The 26,081-nt window shown below is 41.9% G+C and overlaps 2 protein-coding genes across 4 annotated transcripts in view; one reads left to right on the top strand and one right to left on the bottom strand.

Annotated features, from left to right (window-relative positions):
• The window catches only part of LOC118285783 (synaptosomal-associated protein 23), a 14,287-nt gene extending 4,652 nt beyond the window's left edge, over window positions 1-9,635 (top strand). For both annotated transcript variants that reach the window (XM_035609601.2, XM_035609600.2), the window contains exons 2-8: window positions 33-147; window positions 3,867-3,908; window positions 4,461-4,509; window positions 5,611-5,728; window positions 7,389-7,565; window positions 7,714-7,858; window positions 8,801-9,635. In XM_035609601.2, the coding sequence (XP_035465494.1) occupies window positions 91-147; window positions 3,867-3,908; window positions 4,461-4,509; window positions 5,611-5,728; window positions 7,389-7,565; window positions 7,714-7,858; window positions 8,801-8,863 (651 nt within the window). In that variant the 5' untranslated portion in view covers window positions 33-90 and the 3' untranslated portion in view covers window positions 8,864-9,635. The remainder of the gene's footprint in view (window positions 1-32; window positions 148-3,866; window positions 3,909-4,460; window positions 4,510-5,610; window positions 5,729-7,388; window positions 7,566-7,713; window positions 7,859-8,800) is intronic.
• A 1,539-nt stretch (window positions 9,636-11,174) lies between these two features.
• sptb (spectrin, beta, erythrocytic) overlaps window positions 11,175-26,081 on the bottom strand; it is a 41,036-nt gene continuing 26,129 nt past the window's right edge. For both annotated transcript variants that reach the window (XM_035609597.2, XM_035609598.2), the window contains 18 exons: window positions 25,421-25,687; window positions 24,725-24,949; window positions 24,093-24,182; window positions 23,134-23,424; window positions 22,668-22,798; window positions 22,207-22,411; window positions 21,641-21,864; window positions 21,276-21,426; window positions 20,169-20,413; window positions 19,060-19,198; window positions 18,626-18,710; window positions 18,237-18,433; window positions 17,755-17,837; window positions 16,788-16,851; window positions 15,994-16,250; window positions 14,958-15,131; window positions 14,217-14,259; window positions 11,175-13,811 (listed from right to left, as the gene is read on the bottom strand). In XM_035609597.2, the coding sequence (XP_035465490.2) occupies window positions 13,611-13,811; window positions 14,217-14,259; window positions 14,958-15,131; window positions 15,994-16,250; window positions 16,788-16,851; window positions 17,755-17,837; window positions 18,237-18,433; window positions 18,626-18,710; window positions 19,060-19,198; window positions 20,169-20,413; window positions 21,276-21,426; window positions 21,641-21,864; window positions 22,207-22,411; window positions 22,668-22,798; window positions 23,134-23,424; window positions 24,093-24,182; window positions 24,725-24,949; window positions 25,421-25,687 (3,072 nt within the window). In that variant the 3' untranslated portion in view covers window positions 11,175-13,610. The remainder of the gene's footprint in view (window positions 13,812-14,216; window positions 14,260-14,957; window positions 15,132-15,993; window positions 16,251-16,787; window positions 16,852-17,754; window positions 17,838-18,236; window positions 18,434-18,625; window positions 18,711-19,059; window positions 19,199-20,168; window positions 20,414-21,275; window positions 21,427-21,640; window positions 21,865-22,206; window positions 22,412-22,667; window positions 22,799-23,133; window positions 23,425-24,092; window positions 24,183-24,724; window positions 24,950-25,420; window positions 25,688-26,081) is intronic.

Raw genomic sequence — 26,081 nt, forward strand, 5'->3', positions numbered from 1 at the left:
TGACTGACATCTGAACTTTGCTCTCCTTTCAGGCCGCAAAATATCGAGCTCGGTGCCACAGGAGGAGCCTCCAATCCGAACAGCAGCAACATGGAAGAAATGACTGTGGAACAGATAACCATGAGGGCCAACCAAGTGACCGACGAGGTACAGAGTCGCACAAACGACACACACTCACACTCACTTTGTCTTTCTCTATGAGCAAGTATTAAACTTCCATAAAGTTATATCTACCTGAAATATATTACTATCAAAGTGTTAAAGCCATAAACATAAGTCAGGGTGAAGCAGATGATGATGAGTATGCAGATGGACAGTAACGGTGAGAGAGTGGATGATGTCGCAGATGAGCTTTGAGACGCCACAGATGTTTTGAAACTTTATTTTCTGAATAATGCACAACATTTTACAATAACTCTCTTTTGTCTTTCGGTCCTGACTGATGAACAAACCCGGCTAATTAATCAAACTAATTGCATAGTGTAAAAGCGTGTATGTAATCATATGGTGAGCTGAACGTCAAAAAATATGGAAACTGTCAAAAGGTTTGTAAACAATCCAATATATATCGATAATAATGTTTCCGATATTAAATTAGTAACAAATAAATATTTACATGGGTTTAAAATGAGCTTTTCTTTACAGTTAAAATATTTATGTAATATGTTATTATATAATTATCTTCAAACAGAAAATTTCCTTTCTCCTGGATGCAAAACAATTCAGTTGAGATGAATATGAAACAAAACAAATGCAGCCAGAACTGAGAGCACAAGGCATTAATAGAATGATTAGACATTGTGTTAAATGAGCCAAGACAGTAGGTTTCTACTATATTCAGCGCTTCCCGCGGTCTCTCTAGTAATTACACAATAACTACCCATTTCCCACTTTTCTACTCTTCACACTCCTTCAACTTCTTCATCCAAATTCAAGCCAGAGATCCAGTTTAGCATCAGCCTCCTCAGCAGCCGGCATTCACATCGCAATTTCTTGAGAAATTGCCTATTCTAGTCATTTTTAATGTCCAATTTACAAATACTCACAGTGAACGGCATAACAGTGTGTAATTGATCCATCAGTATTATTGACCCATTTAATTTTAGCCGTGCCAAGCATTATTTTGAATGACTCGGGATTAATCATTATCTTGATGGAATAATCATTTTAACTGTAGCCGCGTTGAAGAAAGCAGATTTTGGGCTCAGATGATAAAAGATTCAGTAGGAAAGAAAAACACAGACATTTAATCCAGAGGGTTGCATTGAAAGAGCAGAGGGTGAGTCATTTTTTTGAATTCATTCAGTTGAGTATTAAGCCGAGCATTGCTAAGAAGTGTGTGAGGCTCTACGCCTAATTTAGCCCGATAGTTCCCTGTCACCCCCTCTGTGATTGTGACAGTGTGAATGTTGTCAGCTTTTTTCTAAGTGCTTTATTATCAAGGAGATAATTGTTTAATCAGCGCTCCAGGGCATCATGTGATCCGCCATCTGATTCAAATGGAGGCAGATTAACGTAACTCTAGCTAGGCTTGTCGCAGTGCATTTCGCCTTCCTGCAATTTTGTCTGTACCTCTTTTTTTTCTTAACTGTGTCTGTGTTTTTTCACTTAACCTGCGACTTTCTCTTTCTTCCTTCCTTCTGCTGCCTGGTTGACTTGAGGAGATCGTAAAGGGGACCAGGCACTGGAGGGTGCTTCTGCTAATGCTACCTAATACTCTTTGGTAAACACTTGTACCTGGAAAAACCCAGAGCGTGTTTGGCAATGTATCAGGAGGACAACAGCCTTGGAATTTGGTGTGATAAAAAAAAGATTGTCTTTTAAGAAGTCTGACTTCTGACTTTTAAGAAATGAGCTCCCACACTCTTCAGCGTTGTCAAAATTATATAAAGTCATCATTTGCGCAATACTTCCTGATCATACTGGTACATTGCAGCTTCCACTAAAGCCATCCCAAACAACAAGATGAAAAAAAAAACATGCCATTTCCTGCATCTCCCATTTGTCTCAGAACTTCAACCTGGAAGATTTGTCTGAAGTCTGCGATTTCAGGCTTAATTAGTCAAGTCCAAGGATTTCAGGACACATAATGTAATGTGTATCCACCCGCATGATGTTCTGGCTAAGCCAACAGAAACCTGGCTGAGCTCGACATATTCCTCTCGCCAATTTTCATGTTTATCTGTTTCTCAACTCGCTGATTAATCTATTCGGAGCAAACATAAGACACAGAGAGAATAAGAAAATCCGGTCTCCACTCGCTCTTGGTAACAGTTCATTAGTGATGGGAACAATGGAGTCATGCCCCGAGTTGCTTCCGTGCTCCGCTCCTTTGGATGCTCTCACTTTTCTATTAATAGAGACACAGAGTCATTGCTCACCTGAACTGACTGCATTCCAGTTTGCCAACAACCCTTTTTGTCTGTGTGCATGCATGTGCGTTTGTCTTTGTCTCGCTGTAGATTGTTAACTTTTGTGTCGGCCTTACCCTATCATCTGATCGGAGAGTTTAGACACAGCAGGTCCATGATGTTTGCATGTATACAAAACTAACAATTATGTCATAAAATGGTAAACTCAAAAACATTCAGGTTACAATCACATAGGACACTGAGAAGAAGCTCAATCCTCACTGCTGAGGCTGGAACTGGGGAAATATTTGGTCATCAGTTGGTTGATGACTTGACTAATTGTCTCAGGTGTAGTAGAGGAGCTGCTCACAGTTGGGGAAAATGTAAAGTTAAGTTTTGTTGGTGGTGAAACTACAGAAAGACAAATAATATTTAACGAAAGTTTTAGTAACAAATGTTCTGTCATTGCGGAGTTTTATATTGTCACAGTTTAACTGGATGCATTTGGGTTTGAAATATAGATACGTCAACAAATGAACTCTTGGTGCACATTTTTCTAAGTTTTAACAGCTGAAGCGATTTGCTGTTGTCAGAAAAATATATCAACAATTTTAAAAATCAGTTTATTGTTGTTGAAAACCTTCATTTATTTTGAATTATGAGTATTTCCTGCTTTTCTTTTGCATATGTGGTAGGAAAATAAAATATTGTTTGTTTTTGTCTTTTGTCAAGATAAAAACAAGCAATTTAATTATCAATTTCACTTTAGGCCTTAGAAAATAGCAATTGGCCTTTTTTTACACTATTCTAAAATAGTCTAGCCTTTAAGATACTGTGGTAATTAATAGACTTATGTAATAATTAATCAATAGGATACTGGCAGATAATCAAGAACTAACACAATCATTAGCTGCCGCCCTACTAAAATCAGAAAGTACATTTAACCTGAATTAATCATTGTAATATAAATCTATAATCTCAGATGATATTCAGTCCACTATCACAATGTTGAACTGGTTTTATAGATCTGTTGCAGTCAACCCTCATATCTTAATGAATGTGGTGCAGCTTGCTGTTTTCTTCTTATCTTCTTTTCTTATCACACGCCTCTTCCCATTTTCCATGTCCCTCTTATCTTGTTCTCTCCTTTCTTTTAAATTCCCTTCTGTTGACATGTCCCGTCCTCTAGGCCATATTCACACCAATCAGCTGGTTTGTTTGAATCAAGGAAACTAAGAAAGTCCAAATGAATATAAACAGAACCCAGATGGATGTAACATTCTGGCCCGTCTTTCCAAACCTAAACAGTATGAATTTTACCAACAGCAAATCGTTTTCTGGTGTAGTCAAATATGTTTTGAATCCACCATCTCTTGTTGGAATACCAGGCCCCATAATGCTGCTCCAATAAACAAATACTGTTACGGGTCCTTTTTTCATTTTATTTGCTAGGCGGTTTACATTTAGCTTTTCCATTATTCTCAATATTCCCCATTTTTTTTTCTTCTCCCACAGTCGCTGGAAAGCACACGGCGGATGCTGCAGATGGCAGAGGAGGTGAGTGTTTTCATGTGTCCTCAGGTTTAAGGGCTGCAACTAACATGATTGTCATTATCGATTAATCTGGCAGTTATTTTTTCGATTAATCGATTGGTTGTTTGGTCCATAAAATGTTGATCGCGTTTCCCAAATCCCAATGTGATGTTTTGTTTTGTCCACACACCAAATATATTTAGTTTACTGTCACAGAGCGAAGAAACCAGAAAATATTCACTTTTAAGAAGCTGAAATCAGAGAATTTTTACTTTTTAAAAAAAAAATCATAAAAACTAGTAACTAGTAATAGTTGTCGATTAATTTAGTTGTAGATTACTAATCAGTTAATCAATTAACTGTCGCAGCTCTAGATGGTTTCATGACCATGGTTCCTCCATGTTGGGATCAGAAACATTTAATTTCAGTGACTGATCAATGTTTTAGCTTTGAGTCTTTGTATGACTGAATAGATTCATATTACACATCATATCAAAGATCTTCACATTATTTGTACAAACATGAATAAAAAAAATTGTGATAGGTTCTGAATTTGTGTGAATCTTGTGTTTTCAGAGCAGACAGACCGGCGTCAACACCATGGTGATGTTGGACCAGCAAGGAGGTAAATACACAACGTTGATGCAGATGCTTCCGCCTCTTTTTTTCATGAGTATATTTTTTATGTATCGTTGCTTTTTTGTTTGAGGAATTCTCAAGACAGTCAGTAAACTGATTATGGCTAAGATTAAAGAATCAGTCCTTTTTAATCCATTTTTGGATGTTTTTAATCCATTGCAAGTGAGTGATGCACAGTGCGGCGGTGTTTTGGCAAACTAAACAGTACAAATTGTCATGCATCGTGTTGCTCTCTCTTTTTTAAATTTGTTGCAAGTTTGTTTTGCGTCAGAAATCAGCCAGATGTCATCGCACCAAAATGGAGATTTAATGCAAATTTAGATAACTTCTTCAACATTCCTATAAACTTTCAAATTCGTTTTTTGGGTGATTTTTTTTATTTCACTTGAGGCAGTCGTGAACGACAGGAAAACTGTTAACAAACAAAAGATATTTGATAATGTTGTTATATCAAAAATATTATAAATAATGTTTTGCATTTTCTAACTTGAAGTCGCATTTAATTTGTGTGAACGCTACTTTCACATACTTGAATTTGCAACAATCATCACAGTTACAGTAACATGGCAACATGTCTCAGAGAGAAAATAGATTAATTGTGGTATTGAAATAAAAAAATATTCGAATTGGTTAAAAAATGTTTGCACTGCGCACCCTGAAATATTAGTGTGCCAAACTTGGAAGTTGCCTAATTAATGGTGGTTTACAGTTTTTCGTCTGTCAGGAACAGTTTGTTGTATAGTTGTATCTTTTGCCTTTAACTTTATGTGTGTGTTCTATCCAAGGCAACGTGTTCCCTGTTTGAAAATGTGCATTTGTAATTATTAGTTTTTCTACCTATACTATGTTTTATTTTGTTTTCTGTATCCCATTTTTTTCTGGCTGCGGCAATGACCCAGTTATTGACCCAATTTAAGATTCCTCACTGCAGCGATTAAATAATTTATTTGGTACCTTCTAAAAAAAGGATAAATTAAGTCTATAAACAAAACAATAGGATCCGTTTCCTAAGCATATAAAATATACATGGATACGAAATGGGGAAACGTCTGACACGGTGCGGTGTACCTGTCTCTTTGTGTTTCAGAGCAGCTGAAGCGTGCGGACCAGGGCATGGACCAGATCAACCAGGATATGAGACTGGCCGAGAAGAACCTCACCGATCTGTCCAAGTGCTGCGGCCTCTGTGTCTGCCCCTGTGACAGGTACACCGACGCCTCCAAATCACTGCCCACATCTTTGGATGCGCACCGCTGTTTTTTTTATTGCCGGTTGGGAGATTACATTCAGCTCACTGTTCTCTTCTTGGTGTGTGGCTGATTTTAAAAAGATATTTGTGAATTAACGAGGGCTTTAACTAACGATTATTTTCATTAACGATTAATCTGTCGATTATTTTCTCGATTAATCGATTAGTTGTAGTTTATCCTGTTCTCCCAAACCCTGAGATGATGTTTTTTTTTTGTCCACACACCAAGTATATTGCTTTTAATGTCATAGAGGAGCAAAGGAAGCAGAAAATATTCAATTAAATATCCATTTAAGAAGCTGAAATCTGAGAATTTTGACATTTTCTTTTTATCAAAACTACTTATACCGATTAATTGATTATCAAAATAGTTGGTGATTAATTTAGTAGTTGATTTACTAATCGATTAACTGTTGCAGCTCTAGAATTAACTTTACTTGTTGCGGCAATTATCAGAAAAGCATAATTGTTTTTTTTTCATGTCATGTATATTTTTCTGAAGTGGAAGGCGTCGTCATTACTCTTTAAATTTTCCATGGACATTGGACATGCTGATTAACAATAGGAACATTTCTATAACTGCATTACAAAATATTTGTTCCTGGATAATAATAAAAAATCAAGGGCGTGAGAGTAGGGAACAACTCCCGAGGAGCATTTTTTTGCGAGAAACCTGCACTTAGATGTCTTGAGAAAAGCGATGCTAACAGCTGTCAGATGCCGGAGCAGATGGAGTTGAGAAATAATAATAGTACAATCTGTAAGTGAAGTCAATTCACTCGTGGGATTCTGGGTCCGTTTTTTGGGATGAATTCCACTGATACGGCGCCGTATTTTGTTCCTTACCGCAACACTGAAGCTCTTTCATTCACTCCAGCTCTGATTCCAACATCTGTTTGGCATTTTCTCTGCAGCAATGGCAGCTGATGCTAAAGGGTGTTGTAGTTTATCACGCTGTCTGATGGCCATATCATAAACCTATTTAATTGTGCCATTTTCTTGGAAGGTGCCATGTTAAATAACATAGAATAAAAGTTTTGAAATGGGAACATCTCAGAAAAGCAGAAATCCTTCCCACATCACCTCGGCTCTTTTATCATGGATTAGAATTCCTTCTATTAACCTTCTCTGATCCGGCAGGTGCTTTCGCATTAACAGCCTGAACCGCCGCCTTATAACATTTGGCGGAAAATTTGCCGTCAAATGCAATATTTTGTGTTCATAAGTTTGCTGATAGGATCTGTGAGCAATCCCAATGGTTTGTGAACGATGTTTCTTCAGAGTTCCTCATGTGACGGGTGTAATACTCTGTAGTGAGCACGATCTAAACTCTCTCCATCAAACAGTGTCGATATGCAGAGTCAGTGTATTTGTATAATGAGCTCATATCTGGTTCTAAACATGAAAAACAAATCTCTCCAAAATGCTTTCACTTTGGAGAAGGGGATTCTTTGATGAGTACCTAAAGATAAGGTAGGGAATCTTTTTTTTTTAATGTTATGATTAATGAACATCTGTGACAGAAGTAATGACAGACTCACAGTTCACGGTTGTTGATTTTGCTTTGGATTTCCTGGTTTGTGCTGACCATCTTTTTTCTTTCTTCCATCTGTCAGGGTGACAACTATTGAGCACGACTCACGATACAAGCGAACCTGGGGTCTCGGAGGAGAAGGAGATGGCGAAAGTGATGCCAGCGGCTCAAAGGTCGTCTCGAAGCAGCCCTCGGGGGTCCGCAACGGTCAGGCCCCCCAGATGAATGCCTCTGCGCCCTCAGGCCCGTACATCCAGAGGTGGAGTCCCGCTCACGTTGCTTCCTTTGTCTTTCTTTTACTGTGGTGTCTTGAGAAGTATTATTTAAAAAATTGTCCCGTTTGACATATTAAGACACATTTGAAAGACCCTTTGAAAACAAATGACCTTTTCACGTCTGTGTAACAGGGTAACCAACGACGCACGCGAGGACGAGATGGAGGAGAATCTCGACGCTGTCGGCGGCATCATTGGCAACCTGAAAACGATGGCTGTGGACATGGGCACCGAGATAGACAAGCAAAACAAACACATCGACCGCATCACTGAAAAGGTACGAGATGTTCATCTTTATTTCTGTGATGACAACTTTTAAGCAGGTTTATAATTTGCAGATGCTTCAAGACGGTATTCTTTTTTTAATTTTAATTATTTTTTAAAGGAGGAGTTATGGTGTGTTCACGCCAAACGCTAAGCACATTTTCACGTTTGTGTTACTTGCAGTAAACGGTAAACACAACCTGCATTCTTTTGGATGCGGGCGTCAGTGACTTCAGGAAAATGTCATCGCTTTCGCATCAGAACTATATTTTACTTTAGTTCAAATATTTCAACTAGCTTTTTGTGTGAACGCACCATTAGGAGGAATATTACCTTAGAGTTATCTCAGAAAAACTCAGGAACTCATTTTTCTCGCTGATATTTTTTTACGGTGGAAACCCAGAAGGAAGGAAAGTGCAATAAAGCAAACATGGATGTAAACAAGATTTTAAATAGTTTTTTAAAACCAGCTTTGCAAATGCATGATGAAGAAGGACATTCATTCAAAAAGTGTGTTCGGTCTCAGGGAAGAACACAACTTGTTTACAATGACAAACGCTGAATATAAATTAAAATTCATGCAGCCCTTTGAATAATTAGATATTAGATGCTCTGAGGAATTTACTTCTAACAAAGGTACCAAGTCAATTTCCTTCCTTAATAAACAGCTGAGTGTTTGATTCCTGTCTTGTTTACGTCCGTGATCCCTCTTCTTCATTCGCTGTTGGCACGTTACTGTACCTCCACCTGTAGATCAGTGAAACACTGTCAAACATTTGGCAGCACGTCTCTCGTCACCAGGGGTGACAAAATCCCCCCCATTGTAGCTTTTTTTATGTTATTAAATGCATTCCATTAGTATTATTGAATTGCTTATACTGAAGAGAAAACGTGGCGGGTGTGTTTTTCTACATAACTGCCTCTTTTTTCACCCGTTTCATCGTTTTTCTTTCAGGCGGACATGAACAAGCATCGCATTGATGAGGCGAACCAGAGAGCCAACAAGCTCATCAAATAGACCAGGAGCCCTGCTTCTGCCAATTTCATCTATCAACCTTGAGCCTCTGTCGCCCCACACACACACACACACACACACACACACACACACACACACACACACACACACACACACTTTGACAACAACTCTGGGAGAATGTTCATGCCAGCCTGTGTGCCTGCCTTTACTGCACTAATATGTCAAGAGAGTACACAAACGTTTATACATTATACGTCTCTGAATTTGCCGCCACCGCATCATACCCTTTTTAATATGCATATTCGTAGTCATGCTGGACTCGGGGAGGCAGCGTGGACGTCAGAAGCAAGTGACTGACCGTCTATCTCTGCTGTTTCACACCAGACTTGCACCCGACCTGTTGTATCGTATGGCAACACTCACATGATGGAAAGAAGCACAGGTCAAATACTCTTGTTACCTATTCCCCCCCTTTCGCCTTTCTCTAAACTTAAAGTGCTATGAACTGTCTTTGTTTGTGCCTCTCTGGGTATGTTTGGATGATCCATAGTCATTAGCTGTCTTTTAGTGATAAACAGCATTAATGTATATATCAACCGCCCCCTCACTGTCCTCATAGAGATGCATCTCGTTTAATCACAAAGCGTAATCGTTGGTCTGAAACAAATATGATCTTTTCCCAAATTCCTATTGGTTCAACGTGTAATTAAGTTTAATGTATCATGTGTTGTTTTTGAGATGATGTGCCTATTTAATTATTCTTTATCGAGCAGAAATGACTTGTGAATAAAGTTGTCTTCCCTTTTTTTTTAAACACTTTGTTCCCATGTCATTTTTTGCCATTTCAGACAGGTTTTTTCGAAAAAAAATAAAAATACAGGAAGAAAGAAAGAAAATGTGAGTGAGCAAATACTTTGATCCAGGAATTCAAATCTCCTTCCCCTGAATGAGAGCAATTAATGTTTCTTTTTTTTCTTCTTTTTTTATTTTCTGACTGATAGGAAGTCAAGGTTATTGTAACCATTTGCAAGAAAAATTGCACGGCGCTGACCTGGCGTTAGACATTTTAATGTACGACAATCAATTTTCTTTCAAATGTGAAGGAGGGTCAGTAAGATTCATGGGGAATGTTCATCATCACCTCCCAGAGAGCATCTCGTTCACTTAATGGCAATTCTGAAAATGGGGGAAACAACAGTGGTTGAAAGAGGATCAACGGCTGTACTTATATTCCGTGTCACTTGAGTTTTTTTCGGTTGATGTAAATACTCACAACTCTGTGTAGCTGTTCATTAATTTGCCTATCATCGTCCTGTTAATCTAATTTCATTCTTTTCTTCGTTACCTCTCTGCTAATAGAGATTTATAGCACCCGAGAGGAGACTTAACAGCCTATTCAGGGTTCCCTGCACACGCCTGCTAATATGTGGAAAATGAATATCCTCAAGTTGAATCATTCCCTGTAAAAGTATGAAAAAAAAACCATGTTGAGTCTTGAAACACATTGCTGGGCTATTGTTTAAATTAATGAAAATGAATCTGTAAAATACTGTGATTTTAGAATTGGGGGAATTTGCAGGAAGCCTGTCAGTTCAGTGTGGGTGGTCCACGGTTGTGTTCTAACAGCCACAGTATCACAAACCGCTCCTCCTTGCACCTGGGTTTGACAATGGAGAGCATCATTTGGTTTTTTTGGTCAACGCTGTAGCCCGGTGGAGAAATTACTGCTGGCAGCAAAGATGCAAAAAAAAAATATACATGCAAATTAATGTTGTTTAGGGGGGTAAACACAGACGCAGGCTGGGCGACGCTGAGGCCTTGCCGTGGAAAATTGGCTAATGATAAAGTAAAAAGAATATCTATCATATGCATCATCTGGCTTATTTGTTTTGAGGGGAAAAAAAATCATAAGTCTGTATGATCCGCTTGCGGGCGTACACCTATTGAGTTTGTAAAGATTGAAATGAGCCTTTATGTTTCTATACGTGATCATCCTCGGCACGTTACTCGTCTCAGCTGAGATGTAATTAGTGTAGCCGGAGGATGTTTAGTCATTTTTCTACCCACAGCCACTGGAATGTAAATACAAACAGTTTTGTCTTATTTTGAACGTGTTCATGTGCAAGCTCGTCGTCTCTGAAATGAGCTCGGTGAACGGAAATGACCGTTCAACAAAGTAAAAAAAGTGCCTTTTGTCTCATGCCTGCCTATGTCAAAATGTTTGTGCTCAATAAATCTATTCTCTAATGCATTTCCCTGCACCCTCTTCAGTGTACTAGAATTTGTTAATTCAAAATTGGCAACCGACTGCGATGGAGAGCAAGAGGTCAATGAATACACCCAAACGTTGCAGTTTCAGGAGTTAATTTGAAACTTTATTCTCTGAAAGTGTTTAAATGTCTTTGATTTTTCTCTTTCCCCCCATGTCAACAGTCTTAGGGGGGGTACGTCACATAGCTGGAGAGTACAAAATGCAGATTAAAAACCACCGAAACAGAAAAAGGCAGGTGTAGGGGAAGAGGAGGATCAAGGAAAGTGGACGGAGGTGACGGAGAAGGAAGTGTGGCGAGTCTGAGATACCACAGATGCAGTGACCGAGTTTTAAAAAAGCAAGAGACTGAATACGTGCGATGCTAGTTTTTCCCCCCAAAACTATTTCAAGGTGCATTTTGTAACAGAAAAATGACGTGTTCTTTTGGCTCAGACGTGATGATCTGCACATGGAGACACGTGTGCTACACGTGGGTGGCGGCCATGACAGGATGATGTAATAAGCTACTTTTGTTCTACGGGTAAATGTAAATAAGCCAGAGGGCGAGAGAGAGATCATCGTGACGCCGACACCTTTCCTGCAAAAAACTCTTTGAGCTGAACAGTCGTTCTTTTAGTCTCTCGACACACAACTTCCATCATTTTAATGAGGTCACTTGAGATGGATCATAGTTCAGGGACGGAGCCCACGGTACAAGGCAAGACGGCAGTGGGAGAGTGTGTGTACGTGTGTGTGAGAGAGAGGGGGGGCCACTATCATAACATTTATAAATCCAGCTCGATACACTGCACATACTTTATACCCGCCTGTATGCATATATTGATTAAATGTATTCATCTATTATGGCTTTTAGTGTATTATACTCCTAAATGTAGCAAATGTCCTCATTTTCCTCATCATTTCCTCCCTTACATTCAGAGCATACGGACACATGACCTCGGCTCGCGTGGTCCTCGTCCTCCAGGTGGAGAGAAAACCTGGTCCTGTGGTGTGGTTTGGATAAAGCAGTCAAGATGCACGCGACCCGCAACTTGTCCTCCACTTTGGCTTTTGGCACCTTGAAAAAACCTTTCAACGGTGGTCCTTCTGTTCAAGTGACAGAATGTAAGTCTTGTGTTAAATGAAAATCGAGCTCTTGAGACCAGAGGGGTGTTTTTATAAAAGCTTAAAGATGAGGCCCCCTACACAGGAGCGAGACCCCGAGGCGGAAAGAGACCAAACTGAGTTGGTTGCATGATACATGATTACTTGAAACGCTTGGTTCACACTGACCCACAACATTATTCATGACTATTACTTTGCTGGAATATTTTACTCCCGTATCACGTTTATTAACACGCTGCTCTTTGTTTGAAAGCTGTGACATAATCCGGACTTGACCAAAGGAAAGGGATTAATCCCAGTTCAGTTTTTCATACGCATTTTAAGTCACAGTAAGACCTTTATAAAACACCCCTCAGATATTGGTCATACATTTTTCACATATTTTACTAGAAACCAAAGTTGAAGACCAAGAAGTCGGGTCAAGTCTGTCTCGATTCAAGGTTGAAGAATATCACAATAGCACCATATCAAACTAATAACGTAAAACATACCTCATGCATCTGTAGATAGATATATATATATATATATATATATATATATATATATATATATATACTGTGTATATGTTATCCAATAGATATGAAATTTAAGCTTCATTACACAAGTGTTGAATATATTTCAAGTTCACAGAAATAACTACTGCCACAGCTTCAGTCGAGAACATTCAGTCTTATATTCAAAAACAAACTGCTCGTGGCGTTACATGACTGATCATGTTGTCGGTTACCAATCTAAAATCTCAACAGTCGAACCCTTCACAGTGCATCGGAGCATTTCGTTTGCATACCTGCAATTACACTTGGTGTGTGTGTGTGTGTGTGTCTGTGTGCGCGCGCGCTCATCACCAAGTCTTTACACCGCATTTACAAAGCCCGTTCATTTCACGCAAACTCTAGTGTCAGTAGCGTTCATCGCTCCGAATTCAATCAGCACAGTATTACAGTTCACAACCATTTCATAAGGCAGATTAATATCAGAACGCATGTTCGTTACAGGCCTTCGTATCGTACGCAGCTGTGTATCGACGCATGCCTTTCTGAAGCGGATCAAATCAAAATGAAAGTAACACAACAAACGTTTTACAAGCATTCTTTGGTTGAGTGTGAGCGGAGCGTTCCTGTGCTTTCGTCTTTAATGCTTTGAATTTGATTATTTGTTCAAAAAAAAAAGAACACGAAGAAGAAGAAAAAAGTGGATCTTTGCAATGATACACTGTCTTTAAATACAGGCAAAGGAGTGACGGCTTAAAACTAAAACTACCATATTTATGTTAACGCTCACAAAATAATATAAAAAAAAAATAATCTGGTGATAAAAAGCTCTGATTGATTGTACACAAATACTACTTTCTCTTTCCAGGTTGCCTCGGCAACCCCCAGCCTCCCTCCCTCCCTGTGGCTCTCCCATCTCCTTTCACTTCTTCTTGGCGAAGCGGCTGAACTTCTTCTCCTTGTCTTTCTTGGCAGAGCTGGGCTCCGGGAGGCCAGCTGAGGAGGAGGGCGGGGGCAGGCTGTGGGCTTTGGCCCCCGAGGGCCCCGAGGGCCCCGACGCCTCCTCCGCTGCCAGGGGCTGAGTGGCCTTCTCCATGGCCTGGCTCCAACGGTGGAGCTCCTCCTGGAATCAAGCACAAAAAAGACCACAGCGCCAGCTTACGAAAAGGGAAGTGATATTCCAGCGGGACAGTGTGCGTGTGTTTTTCGTCCCTCGGTCTATTCTCCCTGTGTTTTATTTTCATACGTACATAACCTCATTTGTGTGCGTTTCTTGCAGAGATAACCTAGAAAAGTAACTTGGACACGGGCTGGGATGTCAAAGTGTAAACAGCTTATGAAATAAAATGTAAATATGTATATTCTGCGTGCAGCGCTATACTGTACCCCGCGACCACTGCTTCATATCGGGGTCAAAGGTCACATGCTTGCCAACTCTCCGAGCAGCCAAGTCCAAGAACACGCAGTCTCATGTGATTCACATGGAAAATTCATCGCCATCTCTCGGTCGGTTTTTAAAAAAACTCACCTCGTCTTTACACTGGAACAAATACTCGCTGCCATCACCGAGACTGTGTGGGAGAAAAAGGAAGCGGAGTTTTTAAAAAATGTATTGTGTGGAGAAACAAGTTTACACCATAAGAGTAAAATAAAGAGTAGATTTTATGTAATCTGTGTAACAGACCTTTGACTTTGACTTATTTTTGCACATTTGAAGAAGTTTGTTAAGTTTGTTTCACAATGGCGGCCTGCCTAACCAAGACATCCAAATCCAAAAATAATGAATTTACTATAATGTAAGACCAAGAAAACTGGGGAATTGTCATATCACATAAGGGATTGGTCAACTAATCGTTGCAGCCCCAAAAAGGTCCGTATGGAAACAGCTGTCTTATTTTGTAGCTTGACACTGTTGTGGGGGAATTGTTTTTATTCCCAGATGTCCCGCCCGACCATTGATAGCAAAATGTATAAAATGTAAACTAGAAATTTGTTTAGTGTATTACGAAAATACTTAAAGAATTCAGGAGGTTTAGTTTCATTTTTCTCCGACCGTATCAATACACAGTATTATGGATTTAAAGGAATAAATGCAGATTCATTTATTAGCTGGAGGCAGTGACTTCCTGAGGTCTCTGCTGCACACCCCCCAATAATAATTACAACTACATCTAATTCTTATAGCTAATGATCATACTTCCCAAAAATATCAAACTGCTCCTTTTAAATAACGGGACAACTGAGGAAAAACTGGGAAATGGCTTCCCACCGTAGTTTGGCGACGTGCTTCTTCTTCTTGTAGGTGGCGAGGACCTCCCAGGTGGCGTTGCCGAGGGGCAGGGGGTCCTCGCCGTGATACGTCGCTCCGTGCCCAAAGCTCTTGGCGTCCTTGTAGGCCGAGAGCTGAGCGGGCTTCAGCACGCAGTACAAGCTGTTCCATGACCTGAGAGTGAGCAGGAGGGGCGAACAGATAGTCCTCGTGAACAACAACAACCCGGAATGTTTGTATGTCTGCTTCTAGCTACATTAGAGGGTTGGGAAAACCATTTATCAGATGTTTACGTCCTGCTTATGAATCCTTAATATTGTTTAGCCTTCACTACAATTACTGTTGTCCGTTGAAATGACTAAATTAATGTGTTTTAAGCCTAAACTCCCTAAATACAAATACTACAAAAAAAATGTTAGACATGCTCCTGTTTTTTCCTTTCCATTGTTTTCCATTCAGAATGAAAACTACACTTTTACCACAGTCGTTCTGAGCCATCGCAGAGAAAATAACTCAATATTTGTCAGTGTTAGAATCTTTGCTGCACAGCAATGGGCGCTGCGATTGATTGGATGACACACAGTTTAATGCGGTGACGTGATGTTCACTGCGATGGATCGAAGGATGTAGCAAGTTTTTGAAGTGAGCAATTACATTTTTTTTCTAATTTGCAGAGATGAATAGTTGGCAAATGAACGTCTGGAATGGGAAGTGGAGTGCTGTAAAAGACATAACATAAAACAAACAAAAACAGCACTGGGCTGCAACTAACAATTATTTTTCATTATGGATCAATGTGTTGATTAATTTCCCGTTTAATCGATTGGTTGTTTGGTCCATAAAATGGTGAAAAATGTTGATTTTGTTTCTCAAACCCAAGGAAACCAGAAAATATTCACATTGAAGAAGCTGAAATAAGATAAATAAACCTGCTTTTTTCTTCATAGAAACTACAGATTTATCGATCATTAAAATAGTTGTTGAATAAAATTATTAATGGATTCATTGTCGCCGCTCTAATGTCATAATCCTGTACCTGCTCGAAGCCTTCTTTCCGGAGCCTTCGACGTCATGTTTGCGGCCCAGCGTGCCCTCCTGCAGCACAGCCTGGGCTCGGAGGGGCTCCGCGGGCATGGTGGCCGCCCGCTCCGGTTCCCTCGGGGTCACGAACGAGACGGAGGACTCCAGCTCCAGGGAGCCGCTCTCCCTCATCTCCGACACGACGGGCGCCGTGGAGTCGCCGGCCGTCCCCTCCGGCGGACACGAACTGGGCTCGACTGCACCGGAACCAGACTGAATTGGTAAAAGATGGAGTATGGATGACGAATGGCAGACGGAATGAGACGGGACAAGGAAAAAAACACAGAGAAATCATCCTGCATGTTTAGAGAGGTGAACAGAGCCGAGTGTGACCTTGACTACTGCATCAGTGGTTATATATTATTTAGTAAGTATTCAGAAGAGGTTCCAATTTTGAGAAATGTTTGTTTTTGAGTGAAAAATTCACTGAGCTACTTCAAAAAACAAAATGTACTTAGTGTATGTTGTCGTAATAAACCAACGACTACTTCCGTTGACACGAAACATGTTTTGAGAGGTCACAGTGACCCTTGACCTTTGACCAGCAAAATCAAATCCATTTAGAGTTTGTGCCAGATGTGATGAAATTCCCTTCAGGCGGTCCTGAGATAACGCGTTCATAAGAAGGGGATGGATGGACAACTCCGGCCTCGGCTGTCAGAAAATAGCCCCTCAGAAGCTCACAATTCAATTCATAGCGATCGCGACACGTTCGTGTACGCAGGACGTGAGCTGAGCGAGTGTAGTTACCAGAGTTTGTTCCTCGACAGTGTAGATCTGTGAAGATTCTTCTACAAAGCCCGTGTCTTCTCTCCTGGAGGAAAGAGGGAAGCATGGGGTCTTGAACAACAGCAGGTGAAAATGTGTGTGTGTCTCTCTGTGTGTGTGTGTGTGTGTGTGTGTGTGTGTGTGTGTGTGTGTGTGTGTGTGTGTGTGTGTGTGTGTGTGTAGCTGTTTCCAGATATGAACTCTGGGAAAGTTTGCCTTCCACACGTGAGAAAAACCAGCCGGAGACGATTCAGACGAGTTCACACCAACGAGAACATTTGGGAAACATTCTGTAGCGTCTAGGTCGAGTATGATGGGAAATCTGCTGCGGAAAGCAGCGGTTTTCTTTACAACTCCAGCTTCAGTTTTGCAGATTTTCCTGCTGTATTCTCACGTGGGCTCGCTGGAACATTTTTTCCGTAAATGTCACCTGGAGGCGGGCAGGAAAAAAGATCCAGAAAAATGTCCAGAGCAACGTTTGCGTTTTTTCACACGCAGCCCCTCCGGAAAAATTTCAGGAAAATGTCCCCGACTTCGGGTGCGTGTCCGAAAGCAGCTCGTGTGAGTGTGTTGGAGACGCAGAGAGAGACATTGAGTCTGGGGATGTTCAGCGTTTGTGTCATTGGCAACGATTTCCCCGAATATTTCCGGCAGCAGATTTGTTGCACCGCTGAGTATTTAGACAGTGTTTGTGTTGATCGTGTGGCTCGCTGATTTTTTTCTCTATGTAGTTTATGTACAACCAGACGGGGATGAGCCTCATCAGGCTTTAGGAACAGCGACAATACTTGTTAGGATCAATTCATGCGTCACCGCACTCGAGTTCACCCTGTGTATTCGACACAGCACACACATGAATGCCAGTGTGTTTTTGTGCGTGTGTGTGTGCGCGTGTGTGTGCGTGTGTGTGTGTGTGTGTGTGTGTGTGTGTGTGTGTGTGTGCGTGTACCTGCTGTCTTTATCCGACCGTTGCTCCTCTTTGATGAACTGCTCCATCTCCTGCTGCTGATTCCTCAGCTCCAACAACTCCAGCTGCAACACAGAACGAAACCAGAATGTTGTTGCAATCTCGTCCACGAATGGAAACACATCTAGTCGCGTCCATTTGCTGGAGTAATGCAGCAATAAAGAAAAATGTGGATTCAAATATTTCACAACACTAAGAGTAAACATCATGTATATTCAGCGAGAGCTGGAACACGACGGTACATCATACAAATCAAACGCTTTGACAGGGCGGAATTAAAGATCATTTTCCGACCATCTTAAAGCCTCTGAAAGGTAAAAAACAGGTGTTAAAATTGTTAAAGCATTTAAAATCGGATATTTCCCAATCAATATGTTGTCCTGTGTGTGTGCGTGTTTCAGCAGCTACCGTGTCATAACTCATATGTTTCTGATCAAATCAGGCCTTTAAAGATTCCTCCCTACCGTGGTGAGGCGCTCCAGTGCGGAGAAGCGCTCCTCCCAGGTGGCGGTGGATTTCTCGAAGGCCTCGTGCCTCTTGAGGAGCTTCTCCACCTCGTCCACGGTGCGGCCCAGGTCCCTGCTGGTCACGTAGGGCTCCTGAGCGACCAGCCACGCCTCCGCCACCGAGGCGTCCCTCGCAAACTGACACACCTCCAGCACTGGATTTCACAAAATGAAAAGAAACCCTCAGGTTTTCCGTGGATCAAACTATGCGGCTCATCCAGTCGCTTACGGAGACGCGCCCTCCCAAATAGTGGCCGGTTTTATTTCAGAAGCTCATTTTTAAAAAAGTGATGACTTGTTTTAGAAAGTGAGGACATTCTTCTGTTTTAAAGTGTAGTTCTACTCACGGAGCCTGAGCCAGTCCCATCTGTCGTCCCACTTGAACATCATCTCCTTCCTCTTCTCCATCAGCTGCACCAGCCTCTCTTTGATCTGACACGAGCCACAGTTACACATCAGCGTTATGAAACAACTCGGCTCCCAAGACTGGCCATTATCTTCGGGAGAATTAGTATTGTGAAGTAATTAACCGAATGTTAAATTAAGGCCGGGGTCAATTGCTCATTTAAATTCTTTTGGCTTTTTCCGTTCTAATTAGCATTTGCTTTATAGCCTCCCTGATGAGAGTAAGTTGAGTGGAGTTTTTTTCTTTTTTTACTTTCGTTCCATTGTGCCAGACGAGAACAATCGCTCCCAGAAAAGTAATTAAATTTAATGAAAGCATCAATTCAAGGCCCAGCCGAGGATGAAAAAGAAGCCGTCTCTGTTGCCGAGGCCTCACCTCCGCGGCGTCTCGATGCTTCCGCGTCAGCAGGGTCTTGCCGAGGTCTATGCAGTCGTTGAATTTGGCTCCCCTGGCTTCGATCTCCGAGCGGATCCCCTGGTGGTACTTCTGCAGCAGCTCCACGGATGACACATCCCTAACGCAGCGGTGGGAGGGAATACGACGTGATGATGAAGTTTATCTACCTCGGATTATAAATAGAACTGCAGTAATGTTTACTACAATATGTCCTTTTTTAAATACACAAGATACTGTAGTTATATTGTCTTAATAATCTGAGTAGGATAACATATGACGGCTTAAAATATTGTTCTACATTAATTGTTCTGCTTTTTGCTGCTTTTAAGAGGTAATTACAGCTTTTTCTGTAATGTGCCAATTAAGAACTACTGCAGCTTTAATAACCTCAGAATTCTTCATTTTGGTTATTGTGACTTTCATGTCACTTTTAATTATTGTTCATCTACAAGCAAATCAATTTGGATTCACTAGAACCAGCTACTGAACAATGAAAAGCATAGGAACTATAAAATCCGTCAATTTCTTTGAACTCAATTGTATACGATATGAAATACAGCCTTCAAAAATAAAACATTTAATTCTGCATAGCACAGTGGGGTTTTTTGTAACATACAAATTACATTATATTCCTAGATGATGATTTTATCTGTAGTGTAGTATCTGTAAATAATTCCAATAAAAACTGAATGAATGTGAATAAAAATTGAAATAATTACTCAGAAGTCACGGTTTAACGCTGTTTTTTAAACGTCTCTGAATCAGGTCTCCAAAAAGAAAAATACAGCCTCTTGCAGATTATTCTATTCTGTAGATCTGTTCTCTATATACAGAAATACATTAGTTATTATACTCAGCCAAGCTTTCTCCCTATAGACAAAAATCTTCACACTTTTGCTGACCATTGAATTTATTATGAATAAAAACAGCCTGCTCAGAAACTTCAGGGCACAGGTTCAGGTTTGTTTTTCATCTCTCCAAATCCGATTTCCCTCTAGAGGGATAAAGAGCAGCCTCTCTGCAAGTTGCACTATTGATCTTAGAAATATGTTCAATGGAACAGGAGACCCTGTCCGAGGTGTGCTCACCTGGGTTTCTCCTGGGTCTCGATCTGCTGGATGATGCTCTCCATCCAGGCCATCAGGTCCCGGACCATGGTGAAGAAGCGGAACTTTTCCGCCGTGTCCACCAGCTGTGCCCTGCGGCCGTCGCAGGCATCCAGCAGGCCCTTCCAGGCCTCCACCACCTCCCGCTCCGTGGCCTGGATGGCTTCGGCCCTGTCCCCTGCGTACTGGGCATGGAGCCTGGCGGCTGTCTCCTGGAACTGTTGAACCTGGAGGAAGGGAAAAGCACTGGTCAAATCATTGAAGTTTACAAAAAAAAAAAAATATATATATATATATATCCTAATTTCAATGACGGGAATATTTGGCCATTATTTTCAGTAGTATTTTAATATTCTAAAAGCAAAATGCGCCTACTCTTTTCCAATTTCAATGCTAACATTTCATTTTATTTCAATTAAAGCAGCATTTGTTGTTGTTTTTTATAACCACATTGGGTCAGCAAAAGCTGTACAACACAACATTTTTGCATTATTACCTAATAAAGTTATGGCGAATATGTAAGAAGTTGCTGAAAGTTGCTTATTCCTACATCCAAAGTTTAAAATCGCAATAATTTCAAATCGTCCAATATTTATCCTTCTTGAGGAAAATATCTTTCTCTATAGCAACTCAATACTTAAACATGTTCAACAGGTAGTCTAGTTTCTAGCTTTTTCCTTTTCTTTTGCTAAACTACTCAAGAAAACTGAGTCAAAACAATGAGCTGAAGGAACTGAGGGTAACTGCAAGATGGGTCATACTTCTCTGTGGGCTTGTCCCCAAAGTCGACCCCATGAATATCTTTATATCAATTCCACCTATTGTTAATATAAAAATACTGAAATGCTGCAGCTTTAATTTCAGCCTGACAAAATGGAAGAATCCCTGTAATGGATACCCGCGTTTCCATCTTCTCACCCTTTGAAATAAAGTATCCACAACTGCAGACGTTTTCACGCCCACAGAAACTCAAACCTTTTTCTTCTCTTTCTTTTGGTGATGGCAACACTCAGCCCTCTAGATTATGAGTCATCGAAGATAGTCTCTAAGCTGCAGCCTGCTGCGTCGCCTCAGAATAGAGCTCGGTACCTGTTTGCCGAGTGCGCTGATGTCTCTCTCAAAGGCGGCGTGCATCCGGTGGAAGGACTCGGCTTTGCTGAAGTCCTCTCCCACATCGTCGGGCAGCTCGTTCTGCTTCTCGTGGATCTGGGCCACCAACTCCTTCCCGTCGTCAAAGTACCTTGGAGGAAATAAATCGACCTGTCACCATCTTTTGGCTCTGCGTTGTAACACCATCACATTCGTTGTCCTACTCGCTTATTGCTTTTGAATCCAGATGTTTTCTGATTTGTTTTTTGTGTTGCATTACAGGATTAAACATGAGAACATGATCCAGATATCTGGGTCGTGTGTCCGTGCTCATGGTCTTGTTCGTCAACACCGTCGTGCCTCACTTTAACAGTTCGTAAGACGCCGTGAGGAGCTGAGCGCGAGTGTCGATGAGCTCCAGCAGATCGGCCCAGCTGTCGTTGATGGTGTCCTTCCACTCGGCCATGGCGGCCGCCTCGCAGTGGCCGGCTTCGATCAGCTCGTCTATCGTCTGGTTGACCATGTCCACCCGCTCCTGTCCCACCATCCCCGTCTCCCGCGCGAATTCTCTGAACTTATCCCTCAGAAGCTGAAAGGAAAGGATAGCAGATTCAAAGAAAAACAGATTCACAATCTGGATTTTTTAAATTTTTTTAACGTAATTATTTTTCTTTAGGTCTAAAGATTCACAAGATAGTTTGAACATTGACGAGACAAATGGCTTCAAGCAGCTTTAAATGTTGGGTTTGCAATTCTAATCCAATATACCTTTTGTCAAATTCAGCCAATATCTCCTAACGTGTCTGTTCAGGAATATGTGTCATAGTCAGCAAGCAAAAATAACCTCCAAAATAAGACGAGTCTACATGAAAGTGGCGATTATGTATTACGATCGCATGTGTGTGTGTGCATGATTTTGTGCGTTTAATACCGAGACGTGATCCAGGTCCTGGCCCATCTCCTGAGAGGAGGCCACCATGTCTCTCTCCGCGATCCAGTGCTCCAGGTCCTCCACCTCTCGGCTCAGCAGGAAGTGGTGGAAGGTGTGGTCCAGCTTCCTCCTGCGGTCCTCCGCCAGCTCCCGCAGCCCAGCGTACTGCTTATCCACCTGGCCCTGTCGCCTGATGATCCCCTCGCTGCAGACGAAAGAGGTAAGAAGGGAGAGGATGGAGGTCAAAGAGAAGATAAGAAGAGATGAAGAAAAAAGACGCAAAGAAATTGGATTTAGGTTTACCCTAGATGAGGCGTGTGATTATGATACAGGAATTATCACACACAACATGTTTGTCTCTCTTATCAACCTAAACCACAACTGACTGAGACAACAAGAGGGTAAACAACATTCTTGCATCCTTCAGTTCAGATGTAATATTTTTTTTTTAAAGCACACACCCATTAGGGTGGTCCTCCGCAAACATCTTCTGGGCACGGCCGTTCAGCTTCTGAATGGCGTCGGCGTAGTCGTCCACCGCCTGCTTGAGGACCATGTGCCGCTTCAGCGCCAGCAAGGCACTTTGCTCGTCCTGGAAGGAGAAGAGGATGAGGAAAGAATCGGGCAGTGTAGAAGAAGAAAACAAAAAAAGGGAAATGACGTGAAAAAGAGACAACAGGGCTTAACATCAGAGGAAAACAAAATACTTCAAATGAAAAGCGTGTCATCGTAATTGAAATAAGCCCGAGCCATGTAATCATGTTAACGCATGCAGCGCCACTTGATATTTGCTCAACATGACATGCCTCCTTTTTTTTATCTAGATAATATGATCTGCTTTTTTTCAGACATCCGCCGTCCACATCCCTCAGTTAATCAGCCCGATTCCTTGTCCGTCACGCGTGGCACAGTCCCTCTGCTTCTCACCTTGGCCTTCTCGTCGGCGATCATGTAAAGCTCCTGCTCCCCGATCCAGGCCTCGGCGTCGCCCGCGTCGTTGTAGTACTGCTGGGCCAAGTTGGAGCCGCTCAGCCTCTCCCGGCGCTTGGCCATCTCGTCCCGCAGCCGGGCCCACGCCTCCTCCAGCTCCGTCAGCTGGCCCGCAATCCGCTCCGCCTCCGGCCTGTCCTCGGCGCTGGCGGCGGCCGCCATCCTCCGTCCCCGCTCGAGCACTTCGTCCACGCGAGGCTGGTGGCCCTCGATCTCCCTCTGTAATGTCTGACGGGAGGAAAACACAAAACAGTCCAGCTTTGACACAGAGACAAAATGACTTGTGACACTAAATCCCTCCTCAACTGTTTAACAAGTTCTATAACAACTTATGTAGACTTTTGATACAGAGGAACATTAATAATATTATTGTCTTAGACGGTAGAAACAACAGTACAGCACCGTTGCTGCTTCTCTTGTTCATATCATTGTGTCACTGAATCCCTTATAGTTCGATCTTACTATCGATGTGTGCGTTTACACAGGGGCCGCCGCTCATTTGCAACAGCTCACTGCAACGTTACAAACATTTACGGACTACAACCAAACTCTTTTCCCTCCCCACTTCAGATTTCTATAGTGAGGCAATATTTAGATGTGATGCGCATTTTCAATGAGACAAGACCTCGAAAAGGATTGAAAGAAATACTGTGCGTGTACGTTTGTCTGCAAACACAGGAATAGGGAACAGGAGAAAAAACTACATTTCAATTCAATCTGATGCTGCAGAGGGAATTACGTTGTGGTGTGAGATTATGTTTATAATCACGGTGGTTGTGTCAGATTACGTGACTAATGTACCAATTTGGAAATAGGCTTATTAGTCCCCAAACAGGACTGCACTAGTAAATTGAATGGCGCATTTTTATTTTTTTTTCCTAAAGAGAAATCCCTACCTGGTTCTTCTTCAGCAACATTTGCACAGTTTGAAGATTGTGGCCGTGCCCCTCTGACGTCGCCAGGGGCATCCTCTCCTCTATCCAGAGCTTAGAGAGAAAAAAAGGGGGCGATTATGACGATAAAGAATGAAAGAAAAAAAAGCAGACACTGGAATCTTTTGAGAAAACAGCCTTACAGATCTCTCATGTTAACAGAGTATATATAAAAAAAAAATGTTAGGACCATCTCAGATATATTGAATTTTTTTTTTACCCGTTCACAAAACGTCTCCAACAACTCAAACAGTAAAAAAAAAAATCTTCCTTTAAGCCGTCTCCTGCACCTGACTGAAGTGGATTTGTGCAGTGAAAACCAATAAGGGATTAAAGCTTTTACCCAGATTCACCTGGAGAGACAATTTCATGGAGAGAGCAGGTGGTCTCCCTATCGAGCACTCGGAGTTAACGTACTGTAATTGAAAACTTCATTCTGCAAATTAATAAGTTATCATTTCTCGGGAGATAAAAAAAAGAACAGCCCTTGAAGTTCAGACTCTGTCATTCAAAAGCTAACATGAATCCAGCTCCTCTAAAAGGCAAACACTCAATGGTCTGTGAGAGCGGGGGGGGGGGAGTTCCCACGTGCTTACGAGCTCATCGGCCAGGTCTCTGTAGAACTGGTGGACGGCCTTGGCGGCCTCCAGTTTGCCCTTGCGCTGCGCCAGTGGCGTGAGGAGCTGCTGGAAGTCGCTCTGCAGGGCCCGCTGCTCGGCCTCCAGCTCGGGCTGGTCCTCCCTGCCGCCGCCGTGCCTCCTGACCGCCTCCTGCAGCTCCTCCAGCTCCCTCGCCCGGTCACGCACCTGGTTCTCCATCATCTGGCAACAGGGGGGGAGATGTGATTAGAGGAAGGAGGATAAATAGCCTTTCAGGAGGCCCTAATCGGGACAAAGTGAAAGGTTTGTGTGGGAAACCGAGCTCAGCCAGCGTTTGATGAAACCTTTTATCGGTGCAATGCTGACCGTTACATAAATTTCACAGAACTTCTGGTGTTTTCTTCTTTCTTTCTGACAAATTTACTATCCCCCCCCCCATTAAGATTCAGAGTTAACATTTTCTGTTTGCTGTGCTCGGATGCAAACAGTAAACATTAATACAGATCCCGCACAGACGCTCACTCACTCAAAGTTAATCCGAAGAAATACCAACTGTAATGTATTCACTCCCGTGGTGAGATTTAACTAAATATGATTTGAGACCTGCATGTATAAAGAGGAGCCGCAGTGGCAGCGAGCATACAAATCCAAAATGCGTCCTTATATGCGTTACGATGCCACAAAGACCCGGACCTGATGCTTCTTGAGCAGGATGTTGGCCTTCGTCAGGTCCCTGGCGTCCTCGTCTCCGCTCTGCAGCTGCTGCTGCAGCCCGCCGAGCCACTTCTTCATGTCGGCCAGGCTCTGGTCGAACAGCTCGGAGCGGTTGGCGTCGAACAGCAGCCGCGCCTTCTCCTGGGTGGTGGACTCCAGTTTGTCCCACAGCTCGTGGAGCTTGGCCAGGCGCTCCGTCACGATGGGCTCAAACTCCGGCTTGGACTCCATCAGCTCCTGGCCCTCCTGCATCCACAAAAACACACAGGGAGGAAGATGTAGATGCAGATACCTATTGTCGTATGCCACAATGTATCAAAAAACAAAGACAACAAACTCATGATTTAAAGTGCAAGTTCACCCAAATTACAAAAAAACTAATGATGGGACACTAACTCTGGAAAGAGGTGTTGCTGTTGACTTTGTATTTATCTCAGAGACGGATAACGTGGATTTTAAAACCTGGAAACTAATGCATGTATACATTTCACAATTTTATATACTGAATAATTGCACAGCCCATCTACAAACTACATAGACTTTCAATTGTTTTGAATAAAATTAATAATAATAATAATTAGTAATTTTTGTTGTTGTTGTTGTTGCCAAAATCGTAATTTTGGGTGAACCAACCCTTTTA

The sequence above is a fragment of the Scophthalmus maximus genome, chromosome 15 (assembly GCF_022379125.1).
Source record: "Scophthalmus maximus strain ysfricsl-2021 chromosome 15, ASM2237912v1, whole genome shotgun sequence".
NCBI lineage: Eukaryota > Metazoa > Chordata > Actinopteri > Pleuronectiformes > Scophthalmidae > Scophthalmus > Scophthalmus maximus.